Source organism: Belonocnema kinseyi, chromosome 4 (genome assembly GCF_010883055.1).
Source record: "Belonocnema kinseyi isolate 2016_QV_RU_SX_M_011 chromosome 4, B_treatae_v1, whole genome shotgun sequence".
NCBI lineage: Eukaryota > Metazoa > Arthropoda > Insecta > Hymenoptera > Cynipidae > Belonocnema > Belonocnema kinseyi.
Genome location: NC_046660.1, coordinates 36,319,119 through 36,344,522, shown reverse-complemented (window position 1 = coordinate 36,344,522; position 25,404 = coordinate 36,319,119). Strand labels below are relative to the sequence as shown.

General features: G+C 25.8%; 1 protein-coding gene across 1 annotated transcript in view; it reads left to right on the top strand.

Annotated features, from left to right (window-relative positions):
• The window catches only part of LOC117170834, a 65,907-nt gene that overhangs the window by 21,405 nt on the left and 19,098 nt on the right, over nucleotides 1-25,404 (top strand). Inside the window, exon 6 of the mRNA XM_033357877.1 lies at nucleotides 15,226-15,474. Coding sequence (XP_033213768.1) covers nucleotides 15,226-15,474 — 249 coding nt within the window. The remainder of the gene's footprint in view (nucleotides 1-15,225; nucleotides 15,475-25,404) is intronic.

Genomic DNA, 25,404 nt, shown 5'->3' with positions numbered 1-25,404 from the left:
CTTAAATTTTTCAAGATTTTAATTTAACAGTTTAAAATAATTTACTGTCTAATTGTTTCAGAAATTTTAAAAATATTTTATTTTTTCATAAAACTATTTTGTATAACTGTTTTTTGTTATTTATAATTTAGGAAAAATCTTTAAAAACCTACAATAAACTTTAAAAAAAAAGGTCAGCTTGTGTAACAGAATTGTACAATTAGCTTAATTAGTTTTTGCATTTCCGTGGACGAATTTTTAAACTAAAAAAAAAACTAATAGTATAAACATAGAATCCAGTGAGTCAAAATTTCTTTTTCTAGAAAATTATTTGAGCAATTGCTTCGAATATTGCAAAAGACGTGAAATAAAATTTTATTAAACACCATGGGTTGAAATTAAAATGACAATTTAAAGGGGCTATCCACGACTCGTCCTCATACGTGTTTCAGGACGAGATTGTACCCTTGTGTACCCCCTGTGGTCGCCCACCACCAGCACACTGTTACCCCTCTAGCCTTCAATGTTTATTAAAAATAAAACAAATTATTTATCAATTATAAAGTGTTAAGTGAACATTTCAAATTTTCCCTTTACAATTTCGCCAATCGAGTATCAATTCAGTGTGGCGAATTGGAAAAAAATCGGGAATTTACTTCTGATCGTAGCAAAATTCAAGTTTTCATTATTTTAATAATTTTGGCCAATTTACAAAAATGATTTCTGCTTTATCTACAGTTATTATTATTATTACTATTTAATTAATTTAATTTTTTTTACATTTTTCTTTGGGAATTTACATTTTCTTCTTGGAAATTCAACTACTCTTTAGTTGAAAATTAATTTTTTTTATTAAAGATTCATTTTAATTTAAAATCCATCTCTTTTTAAAAATTGAACTACACTGTTGGAAATCAAATTTTCAACTAAAAATTCGATTACTCCAGTAGAAAATTTAACTGTTTTTCTGAAAATCCGATTTTTTTTGTTAAAAATTCGATTTTTAACGGAAAATTAAACTAATTTATTTTGTGTTGAATTTGATCTTTTTTAATTGAAAATGCAAATACATATTTAGTTTAAAAATTATATTTTGTATTTAAAAATTTAAGTATTTTTTGAAAAATCATATAATTTGTAAAGAATTCGTCTTTATTTGTAGAAAATTCATCTTTTTTGTGGGCGTAAAATTCATTTATACTAGTTGAAGGTTAACATTTCAGTTGAAAATTAATCAGTTTGGTTGAAAGTTAATTTTTTGAATTAAAAATTAAACCCTTCCACTTTGAGTTGTAAATTTAACAATTTGAATGTAAATTTTCTTTCTTAATTAAAAATTCATTTTTTATTTCATTGAAAATTTACGTGTTTTTTTAACAATTTTTTAAATAGAAAATCGATTTTTTGTGTGTAGAAAATGATTTTTTTCGTTAAATATCAATTTCACTGTTTACAAATTCTTTTTTTTTTTGTGTCGAAAATTCAAGTGTTCCAGTTAAATATTCACCATTTTAGTTGAAAATTCATTTTTTAAGTTAGAAATAAATTGACTTGGTTGAAAATTATTTTTTTATTGAAGATTTATCATTTTAATTAAAAATTAATTTCTTTGGTTGAAAAGTGAGCTCTATTTGATTGAAAATTTTTTCTTTGAATGAATAGGAATTTTTTCACCGGAAATTTAACTATTTTATTTGAAAAATTTTTTCCTTTGTGTTTCAAAATGATATTTTTCTCACACTGGAAATGAGAATAGTATTCCAGTTGAATATTTCATAGATTTTAATTGAAAATCCATTTTTGCGTTGAACATTCATTTTGTGACTAAAAATTTAATTATTCAAGTTTTGGTTGAACATTGATTTTCTTAATTGAAAACCTAATTATTTAAGTTTTGGTTGACAGTTTATCGTTTTTAGTAAAACAAAATTTGTTGAAAGTTTAGCTGTTGCAGTTAAATACTCATTGTTTTATTTGTAAACTCATTTTGTTGTTTAAAATTCGACAATTCCAGTTGGGGATTCATCATTTTCGTAAAAAATTATGATTTAAGATCAAAATTCTCAAATTGTCCGAAAATTCGTTGTTAAATTCATTATTCCAAGTCGAAATTTGAAATAAAAAATGCCCGGTTCTAAATCAGAATCATAGTTACTTTCCAAATTTTGCGGTTTCAAGTCAAAATTGTAATTCTTTTGGAACATTCCTTTTTCCGTGTTAGAATTATAGTTCCTTTCGGAAATTCTCTGCTCCAAATCAGTATCATAATTATTTTCTAAATTTCCCTGTTCCAACTAATTATTGTATTTACTTTGGAAAATTCCTTGTTCCATATCAAAATTCTAGTTCTTTCCGAACATTCTTTTTGAAAATTCATTATTTAAATTAAAATTTCTTTTAAGAAATTCCCTGTTCCAAATCAAAATCATAATTCTTTTTAAACATCCCCCTTTAAATTTAAAATTGTAATTCTTTTGAAAATGCCATGTTTCATGTCAAAATTATAGTTCCTTTCGAAAATTTCCTGTTCCAAATCAAAATCATAATTCTTTTGGAATAATCTCCGCTCCAAGTCAAAATTGTAATTCTTTGGTAAATTACTTTTGCCATGTTAAAATTGAAAGTTCTTTTCGAAAATGTCCTGTTCCAAATCAGAATCCTAATTGCATATTTTGAAAAATTCTCCGTTCCAACTTAAAATTGTTATTCTCTTGGAAAAGCCCTCTAGCCATGTCAAAATTTTAGTTCTTTTTGAATTCCTTCATCTAAATCAGAATTAGAATTATTTTCCAAAAATACCCATTCAAATTTATAATTCTTTTAGAAAATTTCTTGTTACTAGTTAAAATTTCTGTTTAAAAAATTCTCTATTCCAAAACAAAATCATAATTCTTTTTCAAAATTCCCGCTCTCAAGTCAAAATTGTTATTCTTTGGGAAAATTCATTTGTTTTACTAAAAATGTGGCTATTCCATTTTCTGTTGAAATTTGATTTTTTTCTAATTCAAAGTTCAGCTATTAGATTGAAAATGTGTCTCCTTTGATTGAAAATTCAACTATTTTATTAAAATTCATCTATTTTGTTTAAAACTTGTATTTTTCGGTAGAAAATTAATCTTTTTGTTTGAAAATTAATCTTATTGTTTTAAAAATTCTTGTTTTTAGTTAAAAAATCCGACATTTTAGTCAAATATTCATAATTCCAGTTGGAAATTCATTTATGTTTGCGTTTTGCGAGAAATGTGAATGTTACATTCATTTGACCGGGAATTAAAAATCGCCCGCCGATTCACCGCCCTGCATGAACTTGATGGATACAGGTTTTCCCAATTAAGGAAAATACTGGTGAGGCAACAGTGCGCTATGATCTCGTCCCGAATCAGAAGTGAGGACGAGTCATGAACTGTCCATTAAAAAAATTGCCAGTAAATAAATCATAAAAATAATGATACTGAAGAATTGAGAGGAATCTGGAGAAAGTAGTGTATTGTAGAAAAAGATTGATCTAGAAAGAAGCTTTTAATGTAGAGTATATGTAAAATAAAGAGAAATGACTTTAAAAAATGAAATTGAAACTGAAAATGAAATTGAATCAATATGAAGCTAACTAAGCGGCTACATGTTTGTTTGGATTGCAGAGGCACATTGCGCGCAGGCCCACGCCGGGTAATGCAAAGCATATGAGGGTGCCCCGCCGCCTCTTTGTTCGGTGGTGCACTGGTTTGCATTGTCTGCGCTGGCTGCTGCGCGTGCCTCTAATCGTCAATAATGTGACGGGCCAATCTTGGGCCTAATCGGGCCCCACTTCTTAATCTACCTACGTACCGGACGTTGGTTGTTCCACACTACGTCATTCGCCACCTGGTCTGGCCAAGTTGGTGTCGCCAGAATAGTGTCCCTTCCACTGGCCACTCGAGCTAATCAGACCTGACAGCGGTTCAATGAGGCGGTGGCATGATAGCAGATGCCAGAGCCTCTTGCGAGCCTTTAGCAACAGAGCGGCGGAGGCTGTCAGCCAGGCCCAGCCAGCCCGTACGTTGCTAGCGACACTCGCCCACTGCTTCTTAATTTTAGTATGATACTATTATAGTTCAAATCAAGTTAATCGATTTATATATAATATATAATTTAATATAATATAATATACATTTATATATAGAGATATAATAATTTATCACATGTTTCATCCATGACACTCCACATATATCTTCAATTCCTTACATCCATATCATATTATTTCTCTTTCTCACTCTCATTATCTATCTATTTATCTATCTATTCATCTGTCTGTATTCTAGTCAAATAACCATTCCATAACCATCTCATTCTACTAATTTTTGAATATGAGACGGTGCGGCTGAATTAAGTTTAAGGTCCTTGGAATCACGTTCTAAACTCGAAATTGAGCTGTCCTTTAGACCAAATAGCATTTTTGTTTGCGTCTATTTTGAATCAAGTCTCTGTTTGAAGAGGAAAAAATTGGCCAAAGTACTGAAGCCTGTTTTTCACTTCGAATATAGAGACCTGTTGAAAATAGAAGTAGACAAGGCGAAAACGTCGCATTTGCCTGTTTTTTTTTACCTGAAAGCATTTTTCTAAGGTTTTTTGGGCCATTCTAAACATCTTTTGTCTCTTGTCATCTCATGAAAAATCGCGAAAATGGCCATATTCGAGCCTTAAAAACAGTATTAAAAAATCAAATTTTCGAGTTTTCCAAAGTTCCTAAATAATCTTTGAACGTCCCTTAACAAAATCCCGAAGTGTATATACAGATTATTTCATTCTATAGCTTAGTTTTTTAATAGTTAAATAGGCGCTCTCCGACCAGGCTTGCGGGCTCGCTACTGTTGACTGGATTATAGATGTGATCTCGCACGCTCGCTGAGTATGCAGGTCCAATCTTCCATAAAATACACAAAGAAACTTGACTGTTTATTCAGTTTTGTGCCTTCTTCTATCGCAGACGGATTAAATATGTCATTGCAAGCTTATATCTGTAAAAATTCCTTAAGCCCTAGATATAAAAGTTTGAATTATGAAAATTTTGGATATATGATGCATGAAAAAAGTGTATTGTTACCAATATTTAAATTAAAAAATTCCGTACGTGATAATCTTATTTCTCAGTGCAAATGTTTAGAAAATTGCAAAACCAAAGCATGTCATTGTGAAAAAAAAAACAATATTACCTGTGTACCCTTATGTGGTTGTAGTACAGACGAATGTGAAAATATGCTTAACTCTAAACTGGTAAACCGGGGTTCCACGACACCCCAGTCAAAGTTCTAAGTGTGCTCCTGACTAAGGACAAGTATAGGTTGGTCTATGACCCTAACCATAATTCACTTCAGCTATTTGGGAGTGAACCCCGGTCAAATAGCGAAAGCGTTAGTGTTTGGTGTAAGTTCGTTACAGCAGTGAATATCAAGTGGGGTTGCGCTGCACCCCGGTTTACCATTCACGTTCTAGAATTGAGTGGGTAAGTGAATTTCAGTTTTTTTGTTAAATCAGTTTAAATAGATGTTTTAAGCATGAATTTAAAAGTTCTAACTGCAAAAAAAAAATTAACATAAAAATAGCAAAAAATGAGGTATAATAAATTTCAGTCGGATAGTATAACGATTTCATTTGGACGTTTTAAGCACAGCTAGAAAGACCCTTCGATTGCCCCTGCGTTTCTAGTTCGAAATGCTCGATCAAGGTGGAATCAATTCAATGATCTTGCACAATTTCTAAAGTGTAAATGAAAATTTGATTCGACGAGACTTTTTAAAACAGCTTATAAAAGAACTTGTTGATCCACACTTACGAGTACGACTCGTTATTCCGAGCATTCGCCGGGATTTGCGTGTATCAATCGAGGCTATCCTCGAAGAACAGGCACCTCCACTAATTAGTACTCAAACAGACAGAAAACAGGCGCGATGTGTTCTGTGTCCTCGAGTTGCGGACGGAAAAACCAAAACTTTCTGTGAACTAACTACGTTATTTTTTATAAAAAAAGTCAAATTTGCGGAATTTTAAGGGGTTTTTTCATATTTACCAAATTATTCAACTTTTTTTTAATTAAAAGAATATTGTTATTACCATTGTTTTCTACACTAAAAGACGAAGAAAATGCGCTATATTAAAGTTGTTTCACTGCACATAGAAAGCATTGTTCCGCGGTACAAGTTTGGGGTGTAGCGGAACCCCGGTTTACCATTAGAGGATGAGCTAGCTCAGTTTACCAGTCTAGGGTTAAATAAATTCTTTACTAATTTAAGAATTTGTTTGTTACTTTTTTGTTACGTTTGCCACTTATATTTATAACAATTTATGATAAATTATATTTAGTTATGAAGTAAACACCAATCGTAAGTAAGCAAAGCTTCAAGAACACATAAGACACTCTATAGTCCGGTCAACAGTAGAGAGAGCCTCTGCGAGCTGCTCGTGGGAGAGCGCCAATTTAACTATTAAAAAACTAAGATATAGAATGAAATAATCTGTATATACTCTTCGGGATTTTGTTAAGGGATGTTCAAAGATTATTTAGGAACTTTGGCAAACTCGAAAATTTTATTTTTTAATACTGTTTTTCAGGCTCGAAAATCGCCATTTTCGCGATTTTTCAAACATTAAATTATTTATAACTCGGAAACGGTCAATTTTACAAAAAAAATGACAAAAGTAAAAAAATGTTTAGAATGTCCTAAAAATCCTTAGAAAAATGCTTTCGGGTCGAAAAAAGAATTTTTTACGCTTTAAACAAACTAAGTTTGTTTAAATAAATTTGACTTTAAACAAACCAAGTTTGTTTAAACAAATTTGACCACTTTTTGCGGCCGGCAAGATCTTGATCCTGATTCAGGAATATATTCCGAAGAAGAATATGACAAAAAATCCTATCGGAAATTTTTTTCAAACGAATGCGACGTTTTCGCCTTGTCTAAAGTAGGTTCTGAGTATCTAACAAAGATGCTTTTCTAGTATTTATGGAGTACAAAAGATGCTATTCAATTACGAGGTTGGGATCTGGTGCCAACGCTCTTAAATGCAAGTTGCAGGTAAATGGATTTTTTTGTGGTAATATGGCATCCCACGAACATTCGAAAATGAAAATAATCGGGCAGGCACATTTTGAAAAAAGTCCATTTTTATATTTAATTACTAAGAATTAAGATATTTTTATTAAATTTTACCGTCAATATTGTTTAAAAAATTTGTTACTGAATATTATTCTGAAGATGAAAGTAAAAATAATCGGAGAGGCTTATCTATTATTGTTTTTTTTTTATCAGTAGTTTAAAAACTAAGAAAAATGGAAATGTAACTTTTTAGAACTCCCCTGTGCTATTTACATGTAGAAATAGGGTGGACCGAAAAAACATTTTGTTTATGGCTAGCAAAAATCTTTTTCTACATATCAAAATGAGTTCCCATGATTATTTCAAATTTTTAAAACGATATCTTCAGTTAGCAGAAACTTTTTAAAGTTTGAAACTTTGAAAGCAGTCTTTTTTTTATATATATTTCAATATTGGGTCACCGTTTCTTCATCGAATCAGTTTTTGCTGCACGAATTCAGACAGAATTTACGAATTCATTTATTTTAAGATAGTTGTCGTGCCAAAAGTCAGATATCTCAAAGAAATAGTTTTTTTATGATTTTAAGAACCAAATATTATAACTGATGTTATTTCAATGGAAAAAATTATTATTCTGATAAATGTTAAAATTCACAACAAAGAAACATTCAGTTTAGTTATGTTCAGGGTGGCCGCTGAACCGGGAAATGGCAGTGAATTTATTTTTTTTTACCTGGAATTTTACAACAATTTTACAATCGTTTTTTAAATCATTTTTCAAATTATGATTTTTTAAATTATAATATCATTCAGCTTCAAATGCTTAATTCAAAAATCATTTACTTTAAAAATGTTTAATTTTTAATTTTTTAAATCATATATTTTAATATAAAGAATTTTAAAATGCAGTTTTAAGTGCTTGAAAAATTAAAAATTAGAAGTTTTTAAAATCGAACTTTTTAAATAAAAAACAGGGTGGCCGCTGGACCGGGAAACCGGGGATTTTGCGAATTTTCATATGAAAAACCTGCCCAAGTTCGGTTTTAACAGTTTTTAAAATAATTAACGTGCAGTTTTTAATATTTAAACAATTGAAAATTAAAAGCATTTGAAGTTTAAACTTTTTGATAAAAAACAGTTTTATTTTATTAACTGTAAATATAAATAAAAAAATTATTTTTAAAATGGATCTCTACTCTTAAGTATAGAAATCGGAACAATAATTAATTTGATCAAACAATTCTAGATTTGTTAAAAATATGCGAATTTCCTGACTGTAACTGTTTGAATCCGAAAGTTTTAATAAGAATTGACATTAATATATCATTTACTTCGATAATTTTATTTTTAAATAAAAATTGTCATTTATCAGTAATATATTTTTAATTCAGAGTGTCAGGTCTTCATTTATATTATTTATTATATTAAATTTAATAAATAAATTTATTAACAAATTATTTCTATTAATTTTTTTAGCCGTTAAAAAATGTAAACGTGCGTTTTACTATTTTCAACTTAAAAATAAATCCATAATAATATAGTCATAATTGAAGGTTTTTATTAAATAAAAAATATTGTGAGACTAAATTATTTAATTTTTATCCCATTTAATTTGAAATTTCTTAATGTAGAAAAAGAATAATTATTTAATATTTTGCAATATTTCACTGTCCATTTGAGACGAGTAAATTGAGACCAAATATTTAAAAGAAAACAATTCAAAACTGAATTATTTTACATAGAAAGCGTTGAATCTTTACATTTTCGAAGAACTTTTAAACTTTTAGTGTTACAATTTTAATTAGTCTACTTAGAAAGTGTTTAATTTATACGTGAAATTGTTAAATTTTAACGCATTTATAACAATTGAACACATATTATTTGTAGAAAAAATTTGAGAAATTTTAAGAGATATTTAGAACTTTTTAAGAGATTCAAAATTAGTTTAAAACTTGAAATTATTGCAAGTAATTTAAACGAAGTGTGTTAAAATTTTTTTCAAAAATTCTAAATATATTTTAAAGTTAATCGAAATTTTCCTACAATTTTTGTTACATTTTTTCCTACAATTCCTGCAAATTTAAAAAAATCTTCCATGTTCTTTGATAATTTTTTTATTCTCTTAAAATCTTCTTGAACTTTCTTTTCCGAAAAAAAATTCAAAAATTATTTTGTATTTGAAATAATTTAAAATCACTTCTAGATTTCTCAAGATTTTGAAATGAAATTTGAAAGCTTTTAAAGGATGCCTAGACTATTTAAAATAAAAATAATTTAAGAACTGTTAAGATAAAGAAATTATTTTTCAATTTTTAATGTGTAGTTTAAAATTACTTAAAATAATATAATTTTGAACATTCTTAAAGTTAAACTTCAATTTCACAAGTTTGGAATTCAAGTGGTCCATTTTGAATGCTTTAATTTGTTGTTTATTATTTTATCTTTGAAAAATGATTACAATTTAATAAATGGCAGCTTATTTTTTCCATACAAACATTATCTAGAACTCTACTGTTTCCAATTTTGAAAGTAAATTTTTCTATGGCTGAAATCGTTAGAACAATTTTTTTCTTCAAAAAACATATTTCAAACAAATAATTATATTTTAAGAGTGTTTTGTTATTTTTAAAATTGGAAACATTAGAATTGTAGAGAATCTTTACCCGGAAACAATAAGCCGTCATTTTAAACAAATTAGTAAGAAGCGACGGTCCGAAAAAATGCAATTGCAGAAAACATGGTTAAAATTAATGTTTTTTTTTAATTAATTTTAACAATTTTCATTTAAAACCCCAATGTTTTTATTAAACTAAAAAAAACTAAAATATTTGATAATAATTTGATTCTTAACATCATAGAAAAACTAAAACTAAATTATTTTAGGATATAAAAATACATATAAGTTTATATAAGTAAAAGTTCTGGATTACTGTGAAGGTAAGCAAAGAGCTGCAAAATTTGAAGTTGGAAACATGCCAAAATCGCAATTATAGTTATTTCGACTTTTCCTTCTGAACTTATGTGTATTTTTATGTCCTAAAAGATCCCTGGAAAAAAAATAATGATTTTTTTAATCATTTTTGATTATCTTCTAAATTTCGTTTTTGAAATAAAAATTATATTCTACGTAACTACATTCACCGTCAGAATTTTCCTTTACAATACAAATGTTTGAAAACCTTTTGTTACATCACAATAAATAAATTTGTGCGGTAAAAACTAATTCGATGAGGAAATGGTGACTTTGTTTTTTCGGCCTCTAAAGTGCCCTATGTTCAATATTTGGTCCCTATGGTACCTTATTTACAGCCCACAATGGAACTTTAAAAATATATATAATAAAATAAAAGCTTCAAACAGTCGGGCACTTTTAAAAAATAGCAAAAATCAGTGCATTTTTTTAAAGAAATATCTTTTCAAATCACTTTTTAAAATTAAAAGATCACGCTAGACACTTTTCTTTCAATAAATTAACTCATGGGTTAATCACTATTCAATTCAGGTCTATAATTGTTTCTGAAATGTCTTGAATAAATTTTGAAATATTTCAGGGTATTTTTAAAGATTCCGAGGCATTTTTAATAGATTTCAATCATTTAAAGGGAATTTAAAATTTTTAATACATTTTTTATTGATTTCCTTAACTTGGAGGGATTTCAAAGCGTTTGAAACATTTAAAGATAAAGAATTTTCTAGAGTTTCGGAGGATATGGATTTTATAATATTTAAGTGGATTTAAAAAAATGCATTCACGAGAAGTGAGGTATTTGGTAGGGTTTTAAAAATTTGAAGAGATTTCGAATTCATCTTGAATTCTTATTAATTTATCCTACATTCTTTACAATTTTCTTAAATTTGATGAATTCTCTTGAATTTTTAAAAGTTTTTATTTCATTGATGCTGAGGCTCAATTTACAAAATGTTCAAAGGATTTGAAGTATTTTAATAGTATATTATGTATGCATTTTCAAGATCTTTAAAACATTTAAAAAGATTTTAAATGATTTTTAATATTTTAGGTTATTTCAAAACATATAACAACTAATTTTTTAATTGATTTCAGGAATTTAATGCGATTTCAAAATATTTTAAATATTTGAGGATATTGTAAAAGATCCCCAGGCATTTTCAAGCGCTCTAAAAATTTGCAAGGGATTTTACAAAATACAAAAGGATTTTAAATATTTTAGGAAATTTTAAGATTTCCAGAACTTTATTTATTTCAATAATTTGAAGGGATTTCAAAGACTTCAAAATATTCTAGGTATTTTAAAAAATTCCAAGACATATTCAAGAGATTAAAACAATTTCAAGGGATTTTCAATGGTTTTATTAATTTAAAGGGATTTACCCAAATTTGTATGCAGTTTTAAAGGGGTTTTTTTTTCTAAAATTTCGGAAGATATGGAGGAATTTTACAGGACATGTAAGGATATAGGATATTTTAAAATAATTCAAGGGATTTTATAAGATTTGCGGGGATTTCACTGGTTTTATGGGATTTAAAAGCAATTTTAAGAGAATTTTTCATAAGATTTTATGGTAAATTTTGGTAATGTTTAGCTTTAAGATGTTTTTTTTATTGAATGTCTTTGTTTGCAACTCTTGCAATATTTTAAGATGGGAATGAAAATAATTCGAAGGAAGCTTTCTAAAAAAATTAGGTCTGTTTTTTTTTTAATTAATATGGAATTACAAAATTTGAGTGAGATAGAACAGATTATTTTCATATTAAAATGTCCATGGGGTTTCAAATAACTACATTTAATCATAATAAATTTTAAAAAATTAATAAAATGTAACCAATAGTTACCATATAATCTTATGAATTCTTTATTTATCAATAATGAAATAAAAAAATCTATTTTATTTGGAGAAATCGTCTGACCGATTATTTTTATTTTCATCTTGAAATATACACAGGAAACCATATTATTATAAACAATAAAAAATTCCATTTACCTGGACTTTAATTTAAAATTGGTTCAGCCTTACCGTGACAAATAAGCATTATGCTACACTTGACTCTAATTCCTTTTAATTTTCCATCTATATTCTATACAATATCTACTTTCGACACAAAAATGCTTTTTATTTAATGATACAATTATCAGGATGGCCGCTTGACGGGAAGAACCGAAAAATAAGAATTAATTTTTTTTGAGAGAGAGGGAAACATGCAAGTTTTTAGTAAAAAAATATTTTTAATCACTTTTAATGCCACTAAATTAATATCAGATTACATTATCAGGATGTCCAGCGACCTTAAAAATCTGGATACCTCTTTGATTTTTGCTTGAAAACCTTGAATTTTATTAATTTTTTATTCACAACTTATGAAAATTTCATTTGATTGAAATGCAAAGAGTAATTTAAATCTTTCAGTCTACTAATGAGAGAAAGGTCTCGTTTAGAAGAAGAAATCTTGTTAATAAGTGTTTTTTCTTTTTTTTTTTTAATTAATCATTTATATTTTTTTATTAGAGTTATAAGATTACTTATTTTTTAAACTGGAAAAGTATTTATCAAACAAGATTGTAAAGTTCTTTTCACTTTTTGTACAATAGTATTAATTTTTTTATAGACTACAATAAACAAACTTTAGTATTGTGTGTTTTATATACAATTTTATTAAGAACAAATTGAAAACAAGTTACATCTGAAAATGGAATAATAGAATTTGCTTATATCTGAAAAAACCTAATAAAGCCAGGGCATTTTTTGAAGTCAGGGCAATCAAGTAATTGAATTGTTGACCAGAAAAACTTGAATTCCCAACAAAATAGTTATATTATTAACTAAAACAGATTACTTTTCAACAAAAAAAGACTATTTTTCACAAAGCAGTCAAGTTTTCAACCAAAAAAATTTATTTTTAACAAATTCGTTCCACTTTTAACCAAATAATTAAACTTATAACCAAAAAAAGATAAATTCTCAATGAAAAATGTAGTAGTTGATATTTTAAATAAAAAGACGAATTCTCAACAAGTTAGTTAAATCTTCAAAGAAAGAAAGATTTATTTTCATACCAAAAGTGCCATTTTTAAGAAAGAAAATTAATTTTCTGCAAAAAAATTCAATAAAACACATCAATTATAAACAAATTCTTGAATTTTTAACAAAAAGAAATAAATTTTGAACAAAGAATCGGAATTCTTAATTAAAAATGTAGTAGTCGATACTTTAATTAAAAAAGCGAATTCTCAACAAATTAGTTAAATTTCCAGCCGAAAAAAATTTGATTTTCAAACCAACGGTGGCATTTTTAATCAAGAAGATTAATTTTCTAAAAAAAAAACACAGATTCAATAAAATACATGAATTATAAACAAATGGTTAAATTTTTAACAAAAAATATAAACTTTCAACGTAAAAAGCTGAATTCTCAGTTAAAAATGTAGCAATTGATATTTGAAATAAAAAGAAGAATTCTCACAAAATTATTTAAATCTTCAACAGGAACAAATTGATTTTCAAACAAACAGTGGCATTTTAAACCAAGAAGATTAATTTTCTACAAAAAAAAAATAACAAATTTTCAATAAAATACATTAAATATAACCAAATAGTGGAATTTTGTACAAAAAAGAGAAATTTTTAACAAAATAGTTAATTTTCAACCAAACCGGTAAATTTTCAACTTAATAGTTTAGTTTTATATCAAACTGTTAACATTTCAAGCCAAAAACACGTAAAAAGACCAATTTCTAGTAAAAGTGTTGAACTTTCTGTTAATAAAGATTTTTCATTCAAAAAGGGAAAAGTTCAATTATATCGTTGAATTTTAATGCCAAAAAGACGGATTTTTCACAAAATAGTTGAATTTTCAACAAGAAATTTTATTTTTAACCAAATAGATGAATTTTCAACAAAATAGTTAAGTCTTCAACCAAATTAAATTAATTCTCTACCACCAAACAGTTGCATTTTTCATCAAAAGAAATTAAATTTTTAACAATAAGAGATACATTTTTAAACCAAAAAGACGAATTTGCTACAAAGCAGATGATTTTTTAAACTAAATATATGAATTTTCAACAAAATATTTCAATTCTCAACCGAAGCAGATTAATTATCTACTCAAATTTTTCATTTTAAGCGAAAGACGAATCAATTTCTACCAAAAGCGATAAGTTTTTAAATAAAAAATTCTAATTTTGAACAAAAGAGATGCAATTTTAACCGAAAAGTTATTTTTCAACTAAATAGTTTTCCTGGATTTTTCAGGGAATTTTTTGCAGAATTTTATTAGGGTAATTTCAACTTTAAAAATTATAATCATTCAAAACCGAGCTGTTTCAAATAGAAAGTCTTAATAGTTAAACCATTGCAAATTTCGTATTGAATTTTTATAGATTAATTTCAAATATTTGCATATTCATATTAGACGATGCTGAAAAATTAACAAAGTTTTAAATTAAATAATTCTAATTAAGTAATATTTAACTGTTCACTTAGAATGAAAAGTTTTAAATGACGTGTTCAAAATAAAATGCTTTTAAAACTTTTTTTTTTAGAATTAGAAGAGTTGAATGATTTATTCAATTTTTTTATTGTGATTCGTTAACACTTCGAAGTGCCACATCTTTGATTTGAAACTGGATTTGTTGAAGTATCAAAAGTATCAGTGACAAGTTGACAATTATTTGTTTAAATGATTTAAACTAAAATAATTCATATTTAAGGGATTCCATTTTAAGGTTTAAAAACAAAGAATTCCTATATATTTTTTGAAAATTTTAGCGGCCACCCTAATTATATTTTTATGGAGATTAAAAAGACATGTAAAGGAATTAGAATCAAAATAAGCGCAATAGTTTGTGTGTTTATCACAACTGTATGCATTTAGATGGAAGCGCTCTCAAAGAACATTTTTTAAACTGAAAATTCTTGAAAAATTGTTTCATTAGTACAGATTCACTCTTGTGGGATTGGACAAACTTTTAACATTTAAATGTAGAATTGATTGATAATTTGCGAAAAACAAGAGAGAAATTTTCTTTGAGAGGACAGGTACTCAAAAAGTTTAGATTGAGATTAATTTTAAAAACGTTAAAATTGGTAAATTTTGCCGAATCTTGTCGATTCTGTAATAATAATAATAATAATAATATTAATAATAATAGCACTTGTTTGAAATGTCTCTTTTATTAATATGTCACGTTAATTTCAGACGTTGAAGACGTCAAGTTTGTTATCAACTTCGACTATCCATCGTGCTCTGAAGATTACGTGCATCGGATTGGCCGCACTGGCCGTCGCCAAAAAACTGGAACTGCCTACACATTTTTCACGCCCAATAATTCGAACAAAGCTAATGACCTAATCCAGGTGTTAAAAGAAGCCAATCAAGTTATCAATCCAAAGCTCCTTGAACTTGCTGACGGTCGAGGCGGAGGTGGCGGTTATGGTAGACACCGAGGTAAATTATTTCATTTCTATTTTGCGCAAATTTAATGAGCAATTAATTTAATTTTAATTTAATTAATTAATTTTTTTAATTTAATTTATAAGCCTTTTTTAATAAGGGTTTAAAAAAGCGTATTTACTACCTATTATTAATAATAATTACATGATGAGGGTGGCGACTTGGCCGGTAATTTAATTTTAAAAACAGGAAATTTACTTCTGATTGGAGTAAAATTCAAGTTTTCATTAATTCAGGTCTCACAGACCGGTCCCTATATCTCCTATTGTACCCTATATAAAGGTGAGGTTCCTAAAGTATCCTATTTTTAATTATTTGGTTTCTATGGTACCCTATATCAGGGTGTCGAGCGTCATGGAAAACCTGGAAAAACACTGGTCCTGGAATTTATATTCCCTGAAAGAAAAAATAAGAAAAAAATACTCTGTTAAACGAAAAAAAGTGATGGCTGAACCTTTTTTTTTGGTATCTTTAATTTGATTTATAATTTTTTTTTTTTTATTAAAAAAACACCTTTTTAACAATAGATTTTTCATCTTATCACGGTGAAAATTACTAGGCTAAAATCGAAGATATTTCAAAGTTTCTCATTTAGTCCCAATTTTTTTCAATTTTAACAGCAATTTTATTTAAATTTCTGAAATCTAATAATTTTTTGCTGTCGATCTTTTGATTGAAAATTAATTTTTTCACTGAAAGTTTAACTATTCCATTTTTTCTATTTTTGGATGATTTTTTTTTTTTTTTAATGCAAATTCAACTTTTGGGCTGGAAAATTGAACGGTTTTATTGAATATTTTTCTTTTTGATATACAAGTTTTATTGTTTTCGTAGAAATATCAAATATTTTGATGAAAATAAGCTTTTTGGTTAAAAATTCACATTTTCTGGTTGAAAATTAATTTTGTTATGTAAAGGATTCATCTTTTTGGCTTTAAAGTTTAACAATTTGTTTCAAATTTTTTTCTCCATTGATTGGAAAATATTTCTTCGTAGAAAATTCACTTTGTTTGGTTAAAAATTCGTCTATATTTTTTGGAAATTTATCTCGTTTAAAAGAAATTTGATCTTTTCTTTAATTAAAAATGCAACTATTCTATTTTTTGATGATTTTTTTTTTAATTGCAAATTCAACTTTTGGGCTGGAAAATTGAACTGTTTTATTGAATATTTTTCTTTTTGAGATAGAAGTTTTATTGTTTTCGCAGAAATTTCTAATATTTGGATGAAAATGAACTTTTTGGTTAAAAATTCACATTTTCTGGTTGAAAATTCAATTTTTTTGTAAAGGATTCATTTTTTTGGCTTGAAAGGTTAAAAATTTGGTTTCAAATTTTTCTCTCTATTGATTTGAAAATCTTTCTTCGTATAAAATGAACTTTTTTTTTGTTAAAAATTCATCTATATTTTTTGGAAGTTATCTCTTTTGATAGAAATTTGATCGTTTCTTCAATTAAAAATGCAAGTGTTTTATTTTTGGATGATTTTTTTTTTAAATTGCAAATTCAACTTTTGGGCTGGAAAATTGAACTGTTTTATTGAATATTTTTCCTTTTGAGATAGAAGTTTGATTGTTTTCGTAGAAATTTCAACTATTTCGGTGAAAATGAACTTTTTGGTACAAAATTCACATTTTCTGTTTTAAAATTCAATTTTTTTTAAAGGATTCATCTTTTTGGCTTTAGAGCTTAACAATTTGTTTCAAATTTTTTTCTCCATTGATTGGAAAATATTTCTTTGCAGAAAATTCACTTTTGTGTTAAAAATTCCTTTATATTTTTTGGAAATTCATCTCTTTTGATAGAAATTTGATATTTTCTTTAATTAAAAATACAACTGTTCAATTTTTGGATGATTTTTTTTTTAATTGTAAATTTAACTTCTGGGCTGGAAAATTGAACTGTTTTATTGAATATTTTTCTTTTTGAGATAGAAGTTTTATTGTTTTCGTAGAAATTTCAAATATTTGGATGAAAATGAACTTTTTGGTTAAAAATTCACATTTTCTGGTTGAAAATTCAATTTTTTGTAAAGGATTCATTTTTTTGGCTTGAAAGGTTAAAAATTTGGTTTCAAATTTTTCTCTCTATTGATTTGAAAACCTTTCTTCGTAGAAAATGCACTTTTTTTTGTGAAAAATTCTTCAATATTTTTTGGAAGTTTATCTCTTTGGATAGAAGTTTGATATTTTCTTTAATTAAAAATGCAACTATTCAATTTTTGGATGATTTTTTTTTTTTAATTGCAAATTCAACTACTTGGGTAAAAGTTGAACCTCTTTGTTTACATTTTATTTTCCTCTTTGAAGGTTCATCTCTTTTGTTGAATATTTAACTATTTTGTTTAATATTCTTTTTTTTATTAAAAATAAATTTTTTATTTGAAAATGTAAATTTTCCCTTTTTTATTAAAAATTTTCTTTATTAAACATTTCTCTTTATTGGTAGAAAAGTCATCTTTTTGGTTGAAATTTCCTCTTTTTTGGTTAATACTGTAACTTTTTTGTTGAAAATGTATTTTTTTGTTAAAATTTTATATTTTTGGAATGAAAATGCAGCTATTTTACAAAAAAATCGGTCTTTTGGTTAGAAGTTAAATTTGTTCAAAATGCGTCTATTTGGTTAGAAAATTTAAGTTCTGGGTTAAAAATTTAGCTTCTATATTAAAAATTCTTTTTTTTTTTTTTGTTGAAAAGTTCAAAGGTTGAAAGTTAAATTATTTCCTTGAAAATACATATTTAATACATATTTTTTGCAGAGAATTAATATGTGCGGTGGAAAGTTTAACTGTTTTGTAGAAAGTTAATCGTTTTTTTATTAAAACTTGGCTCATTCTATTAAAAATTTATTTTCTTGGTTACAGATTCATTTTTTTAGTTGTAAATTAATTTCTGTGTGAAAATGAAACTATAATGTTAATTTTTTTAATTAAAAATTTAGATTTGTACTTGAATATTGGAAATTAGGCTGAAAATTCAACTATTTGGTTGAAAATTCAACGATATTGTTAAACATTCTTTTATTGGGACAGATCATTCGTTCTTTGGAATATAAAATTCACCTTTTTTTGTTAAAACTGGAACTGTGTTCTAAAACATTCAATTATTTCGTAGACAATTTAACTGTTGTTGGTTGAAATTTAATCATTTTGTTTTAATTTCGATCATCTGGAAGAAAATTGATCTTTTTATGTTGAGAATTCAACAATTTGATTCAAAATTTAACTATTTTGTTAAGAATTTCATTGTTTTACTGAATACTAAAAGCACTTAAAATTTGGACTAAAAAAAAATGTCATTACACCGTTGCTAAAGTTGAAAAAGTGAGATCTTTCTAAATATTAAATAAAACGAACGAAAAAACGTTATTTTTTTAATCATAAAATCAGTATTTTTCACTGAAAAAAAAGATACCTGGAAAAATGCATTATACTATTAATTTCAAGTTTATATAGTTGTGCCTATTTCTTAATTGTCATTTATTATTATGAAATATTTCAAGGTATTTTTAAAGATTCCAGAGACATTTTTAATAGATTTCAATCATTTGAACAGATTTTAGGATATTTTTAAACTTTGAAGGCATTTTCAAGCATCTTTAATTTGAAATATTTCAGGGAGTTTTTCATTAATTTTATTAATACTTTTTTTTCACGCGAAATTGAGCGATTTTACAGGGTCTATATGGTATTAATATATTAAAAAAGATTATGCAGGATTTTATCAGATTTCCGAGTATTTCAATGATTTTAAAGGATTTTAAAGCTATCAAGGTATTTTAATAAATTTTCCAGAATTTCAGGAAATATTGCCAGATTGCGTTAAAAAAAATTTTCTCATTCATTCCAGAAACTTTCAGAGTGACCTACGTATTTTAGTGGATTTTAAAGATTTGATTCAAAAGGGTTTAAGTATTTCGTAGAGTTTCTAATATTTGAAGTGATTTTAATTTTTTGGAATAAACCTGGAATTCTTATTAATTTATCCTGAATTCGTTCAATTTTTTGAAATTCTTTTTAAAAAAATAATATACTTCAATTCTTCTAAATTTATTCCATTCTACTTAAGTCAATTGATTTTTTTGAATTTCTAAAAGTTTTTATGTAACTAATCTTGATGATCAATTAATAAATTGATCAAGGGATTTGAAATTTATCAAATTCTTTTGAATCCCTTTAATTTTTCTAAACTCGCTTCAAACATACTTAATTTATTACATTTTTTATATTTTTGCATTGTTTTCAATTCACTTGAATGCTTTTTAAATTCAGCTTGATTTTTTAGGAATTTAATTTAATTCTTCTCATTTCCCTTAAATTCCTTGAAGTTTTACTGACATTTCTGAATTATTTTAAATTCTTGGGAATTCTCTTGAATTTATTTAATTCACTTGAATCCTTCTAAATTTAATCAATTCATCTAAACTCACAGGATTTTTGTTGTAAATTTTTTAAAGTTTTTATTTAATTGATCTCAAATTCGTTTAATCTTACCTTGCATTCTTAGGCTTTTCATCAAATTCTTTGGAATTCCCTTGAACTTTTCTAATCTCATTTCAAACTTACTGAATTCAATGAAGTTTTTTCATATTTTGAATTGTTTTCAATTCATTTGAATTCTTTTGAATTTACCTTGAATGGTTTTGAATTCTTATGAATTTATCCAGAATTTGTTACCCTTTGAGCGCGGAAAAATTACCACATGACCGTGACAAAAAATACCCTTTAGTCCCTATATTTTATCCTTTTAAAAATGGTGGTTTACCATTTCGCCACCTGGTGCCGAAAACTGGAACTAGAAAGAATAGGTACCATTTTAAAAATATATTTCAATTTTTTTACATAAAAGTCATTTTAACTATTGTTCTGTGAAATTTAAAACAATGCTGGAAAAAATATATATTCATAAAAATCAAATCGTTTTAGATAGAATTTCCATCTTATACATTTTAAAAAAAAACACACATTTCTGTGAAAAATGTTTTTTGACAAAAAAAAAACAAACAATTATTTTACTATTTCATGTAAGTACCATTACATTGTAAGTTTAAATAAACTTTAATTAATTCATGCAGCGACTAATTTGATCCATATTATACAAAGAATACGAATAATAGACGATTGGAATTGAAATACGAATTTTAACCTAACATTTAGATTAGAGTTTTAAATAGTAAATATTTCATGACTAAATTAATAAAAATTTACTTTGAATTCGATTTTATTTCGAAATAAGTCCATTTAAATTTATAATCTGTTGAAAATCACAATCAACAGTGCAATAATTGTTTCTCTTTTTTTTTGTTAGAAAAATATTTTGCCAAAAAAATTGTGTTTTCATCATGTAAGATGTAAACATCTAAAATTCTTCGTGTCCGATAAAGACTTATTTTTACTTTCCAATAAATAATTTAAATTCCACAAAAAAGTCGTTAAAGCACTTTTATGCACAAATTAAAATGCATCTTAAAATCCTACCTATTCTTTCTAGTTTGGATTTTTCTCACCATGTGGCGTATTGCAGTTTAACCATTCCCCATAGGGACTGTGTGAGGCCTGTTATTTAAATCATTTTTGTCAATTTAGAAAAGTGATTTCTACTCTTTCTACAGTCTTAAGTCATATAAGTGTTGATTATTAGGTTTCGGATTCATTTACTTGTTACAAAATTCAATTACACTTGATTAAAAATGAAACTTATCAATTAAAAATTAATTTTTTTATTGCGCATTCATCATTTTAATTGAATATTCTCCTCTGGTTGTAAATGTAACTGCTTTGTTGAAAATCTTTCTTTTTTTTATCTATAAATTTAACTATAACAACAGAAAATTAAACTATTTTGCTGAAAATGCGTTGTTTTTGTTTTGTTAAGAATTAGATTTTCAAGAGAAAATTCAACATTACTATTTTTTGTTGAAATTTTAATTTCTCCCTCTTTTTTCAATTGTTATTTTCGTCTCTGATGAGCCGAAAAGTCAGGCTGTTTGGAAGTCCGGTTTTTTTTGTAAATCTTTTTTATGCTTTTTAAGCATACACATTTTTTATGAGAAAACAGATTTCTGTTCGATCTTTAATTATAAATTTATCTTATTTTTTAATGCGATTTCAACTATTTGGTTGAAAATTGACATTTTTTACTTCAAAATTTAACTATTTGTTTTAAAATTTATATACTTTATGGAAAATGGACTTTTTTATAAAAAATTAATCTTTATGGTTGAAAATTCCTCTTTTTCATTAAAATTTCAACTATCCCAGTTGAATATGCATCATTTTAGTTTAAAATTCATCATTTTCTTCGAAAATTAAAGTCATCAACTGAAAATTCAAATATTCCATTTTTAATTGAAAATTGATCTTTCCTAGTTCAAAATTTAACAATTTGAATGAAAATTAGTCTTCTATAATAGAGCATTCAACTATATTGGTTAAAATACACGTATTTGGTTAAAAAGTCGATTTTTTCATAGAGAAGTACCTTTTCTTTGAATGTTAATCTTCTTGTCTAAAAATTCAAGTATTCCAGTTATATATTTATCATTTTAGTTGAAAATTAATATTTCAGGTCAAAAACAAAATTACTTGGTTAAAAGTTAAACTCTGATCTTAAAAATTCTAATTTTTGTATTGTTTGAATATTCATGATTTGAATTAAAAATTAATTTCTTGGGTTGAATATTCATTTTTTGACTCAAAATTCAATGATTCAATTTTTAGGTGAAATATGTTCTTTTTCAGTTGAAAATTCATCTTTTTGGTCTAAAGTTCAATTATTTCATTTAAATATTCATCATCTTAGTTGAATATTTCATAGTTTTGGTTAAAAATGCATCTATTTGGTTGAACATTATTTTTTTTAACTTAAAATTTAATTATTTAAGTTTTGGTTGAAAATTATCCTTTTTCCAGAAAAAATTAATTTTTCTTGGAAACTGCTCTTTTTGGCCTCAAATTCAACGATTCTAACTAATTTTTCTAACTGAAAGTTGAAATTTTCTATTTTTGTTGAAAATTGATATTTTTTCGTGGAAAATTCAAGTAATCGTAAATTGTTCTCTCTGTTGTGTTAAACGAACGTGATAAATTAAAATAAATTTTTGATTTTTTGGCAAATGTGAATATTTTACTTTTAGATGCCCGAGAAAATTTAAAAACCTGACCGGGAAAATGATCGAGAATTTGGAATCGTCCGCCGAATCGCCACCCTGATATACTTTTCACAGGAAAATGTATCGCTTCAAGTTGGAAAGGGCGCTTAATTTTAATGAGAAAATAAGTCCAAGTCATGGAAAACATATTATTCACATTAAACCGTGCCTTATTCCCAATTTCTAAATTCTTCTAGGTAAACCAATTATACACATAGAAGATTAATCATATTAATGCAAAAAAATGTTTGCTTCTGAATACATTTTAAATACTTTTATGTTGAATTTTTAACACAAAAGATTAATTTTCGACAACAAAAATTATTTTCAATGAAGTACATAAATTTTCATCGAAAAAAGATCAATTTTTAACCAAAATTGGAATATTTAAAATATTATAAAAATAAAGGTTCAGAAAAAAAATCAACAAAATAGTTATTTTTTTAATTCAAAAAAAAATTTTGTTTTGCTAAAAATAGAAGAATTAATTTTTTAGTTAAAATAATCAATTTTCAACCAAAAAAATTAATCCTCAACAAAATAATTAAATTTTATACCCAAAAGGTGAATTTCCTACCAAAAAGATACAGTTTCAATAAAATATATAAATTTTAAAATAAAAAAGATAAATTTAAAAACGAAATCTTTTTAACCAAATACATGAATTTTCAACAAAAAATTAAATTTGTTACCAAAACTAAAAAAACTTATATCTTCAGATAATAAAATAAATTTTCAACCACAGAAGTTAATTTTTAACAAAACAATGACGTTTTAACTAATAATAGTACTCTTCTACAAGAAAACGATGGATTTTCAACAAATAGTTGAGTTTTCACTTAGAACAGATAATTTTTAACTAAAATAGAATAGTTAAATTTTCATTTAAAAACTTAATTTTTAAGAAAATCAAAGTAAATTTGCAACGAAATACTATAATTTTTAACAAATAAGATTAAATTTCCATCACAAATGATCAATTTTCGACAAAAAGTGGAACAATTACATTTTCAGTTTAAAAAATTAATTTTAAACAAGACGAAAATAAGTTTTAACCAAAAAGACCAACTTTCAACCAATAAGATGAATTTTTTACAAAAGTAGACGAATTTTTAACAAAGTACGTGGCTTTTCAACCAAATATTTGAATTTTTAAAGGAATTTTCAACCAAAAAGAGGAATTAGTTACTAAGAAGCTTGAATATTCTCCCACAAATTCAAATTTTCAATAAAACACAAGAATTTTAAACCGAATATTTCAATTTTTAACTTACAAAGATAAATTTTGAACCAAACATGTTCTCAATTGAAAATTTAATTGTTTGGATTACAATCTATGTATGTTGTTAAAAATTCTTCTTCTTTTTGTGTAGAAAATCAATATTCTGGAAAAAAAGTCTACTGTTGGGTAGAAAATTAAACTGTTTTTGTTTTAGAATAAAACTGTTTCTCAGTTCAAATATCAACCATTATATTTTTCGTTGAAAATTTGTCTTCTGTTTGTTAAAAATTAATTTCTTTAACTAAAAATTCAGCCATTCTTTTAAAAATTCGTCTCCTTTATTGAAAATTAATTATTTGTTGAAAATTTATGTTTTTGAGATGAAAATTTAACTGGTTTGTAAAAAAACTCGTCTTTTTTGTGGGAAAATTAAAGTGATTTGTGGAAAATCATTTTTTTGTTTTGTTTACAAACAATTTTTTGCAATAACAATTTAAGTATTTGGTTGAAAATTTAATTGATTGAAAAATCATCTTTTTTAGTGCAGGAAAAATAATCTTCTTGGCTGAAGATTCAACTATTCTGTGAAAAATCTATTTATTTTGATGTCCTGAAAATCCAACATTTTATTCTACAATAATTCTTACAATATTCAATAAATGCTACAATATTACAATATATAAATTATAATATTACAATACAATTCTTACATTATTCTACCACATATTTGATTTTTTGAATCAAATACAGGAATTTTAAACCAAATATTAGAATTTTCCACTCAAGCAGATAAATTTTGAACCAGACGTGCACGAGTTAAATTTTCAGTTAAAATAAATAATTTTTAAGTAGAAAACATAATTTTCAACAAAATTATTAAATTTTGAAGAACGAAAATTTTTGTCAAATAAAATGACCACTTCCAACTACTAAGTAGTTTAATTTTCAATTAAAAATTATTATTTCTTAACGAAAAACGTGATGTTTGATATTTCAACAAAAAAGAATTTTAATTCTATACCAAAAATAGTTTAATTCAACGAAAAAAGCGGAATTTTCAAGAAAATAGTTTAAATTCTCAACCAAAAGAGATTAATTTTCAACTAAATAGTTGCGATTTTTTACCATAATCATCAAATAACTTTAACTTTAGTTTTTGGAAAATTCCCTGACCCTAGAGGTTTTCCCTAATTTTCGGGAATTACCTGATCTGTTCAGGGTGGCCACATGTCAGGGAAGTCAGAGAAATTATTTTGGAAGCACTTTTTAATATCAATATAAATATTTTTTCAATGTACATTCTTTACAAATATAATTCGATTCTTAGTTTTTTATTCGTAGTTATTTATTTATTGATAGTTTAGATACATGTCCTTTACTTCATTAATTTATACTGCCATGTAAAGCGCATTTTTCTTGGTTGTTTCACTATTTTTCTTGGCACATGATTGAAACCTTATTCGCTTTTGTAATACCCTGCCTGTGTCAACTCTGTAATTAAAAAAGTATATATTCATTTCACTCTAAGAATGTTTTTGTAAAAAATATGTAGTA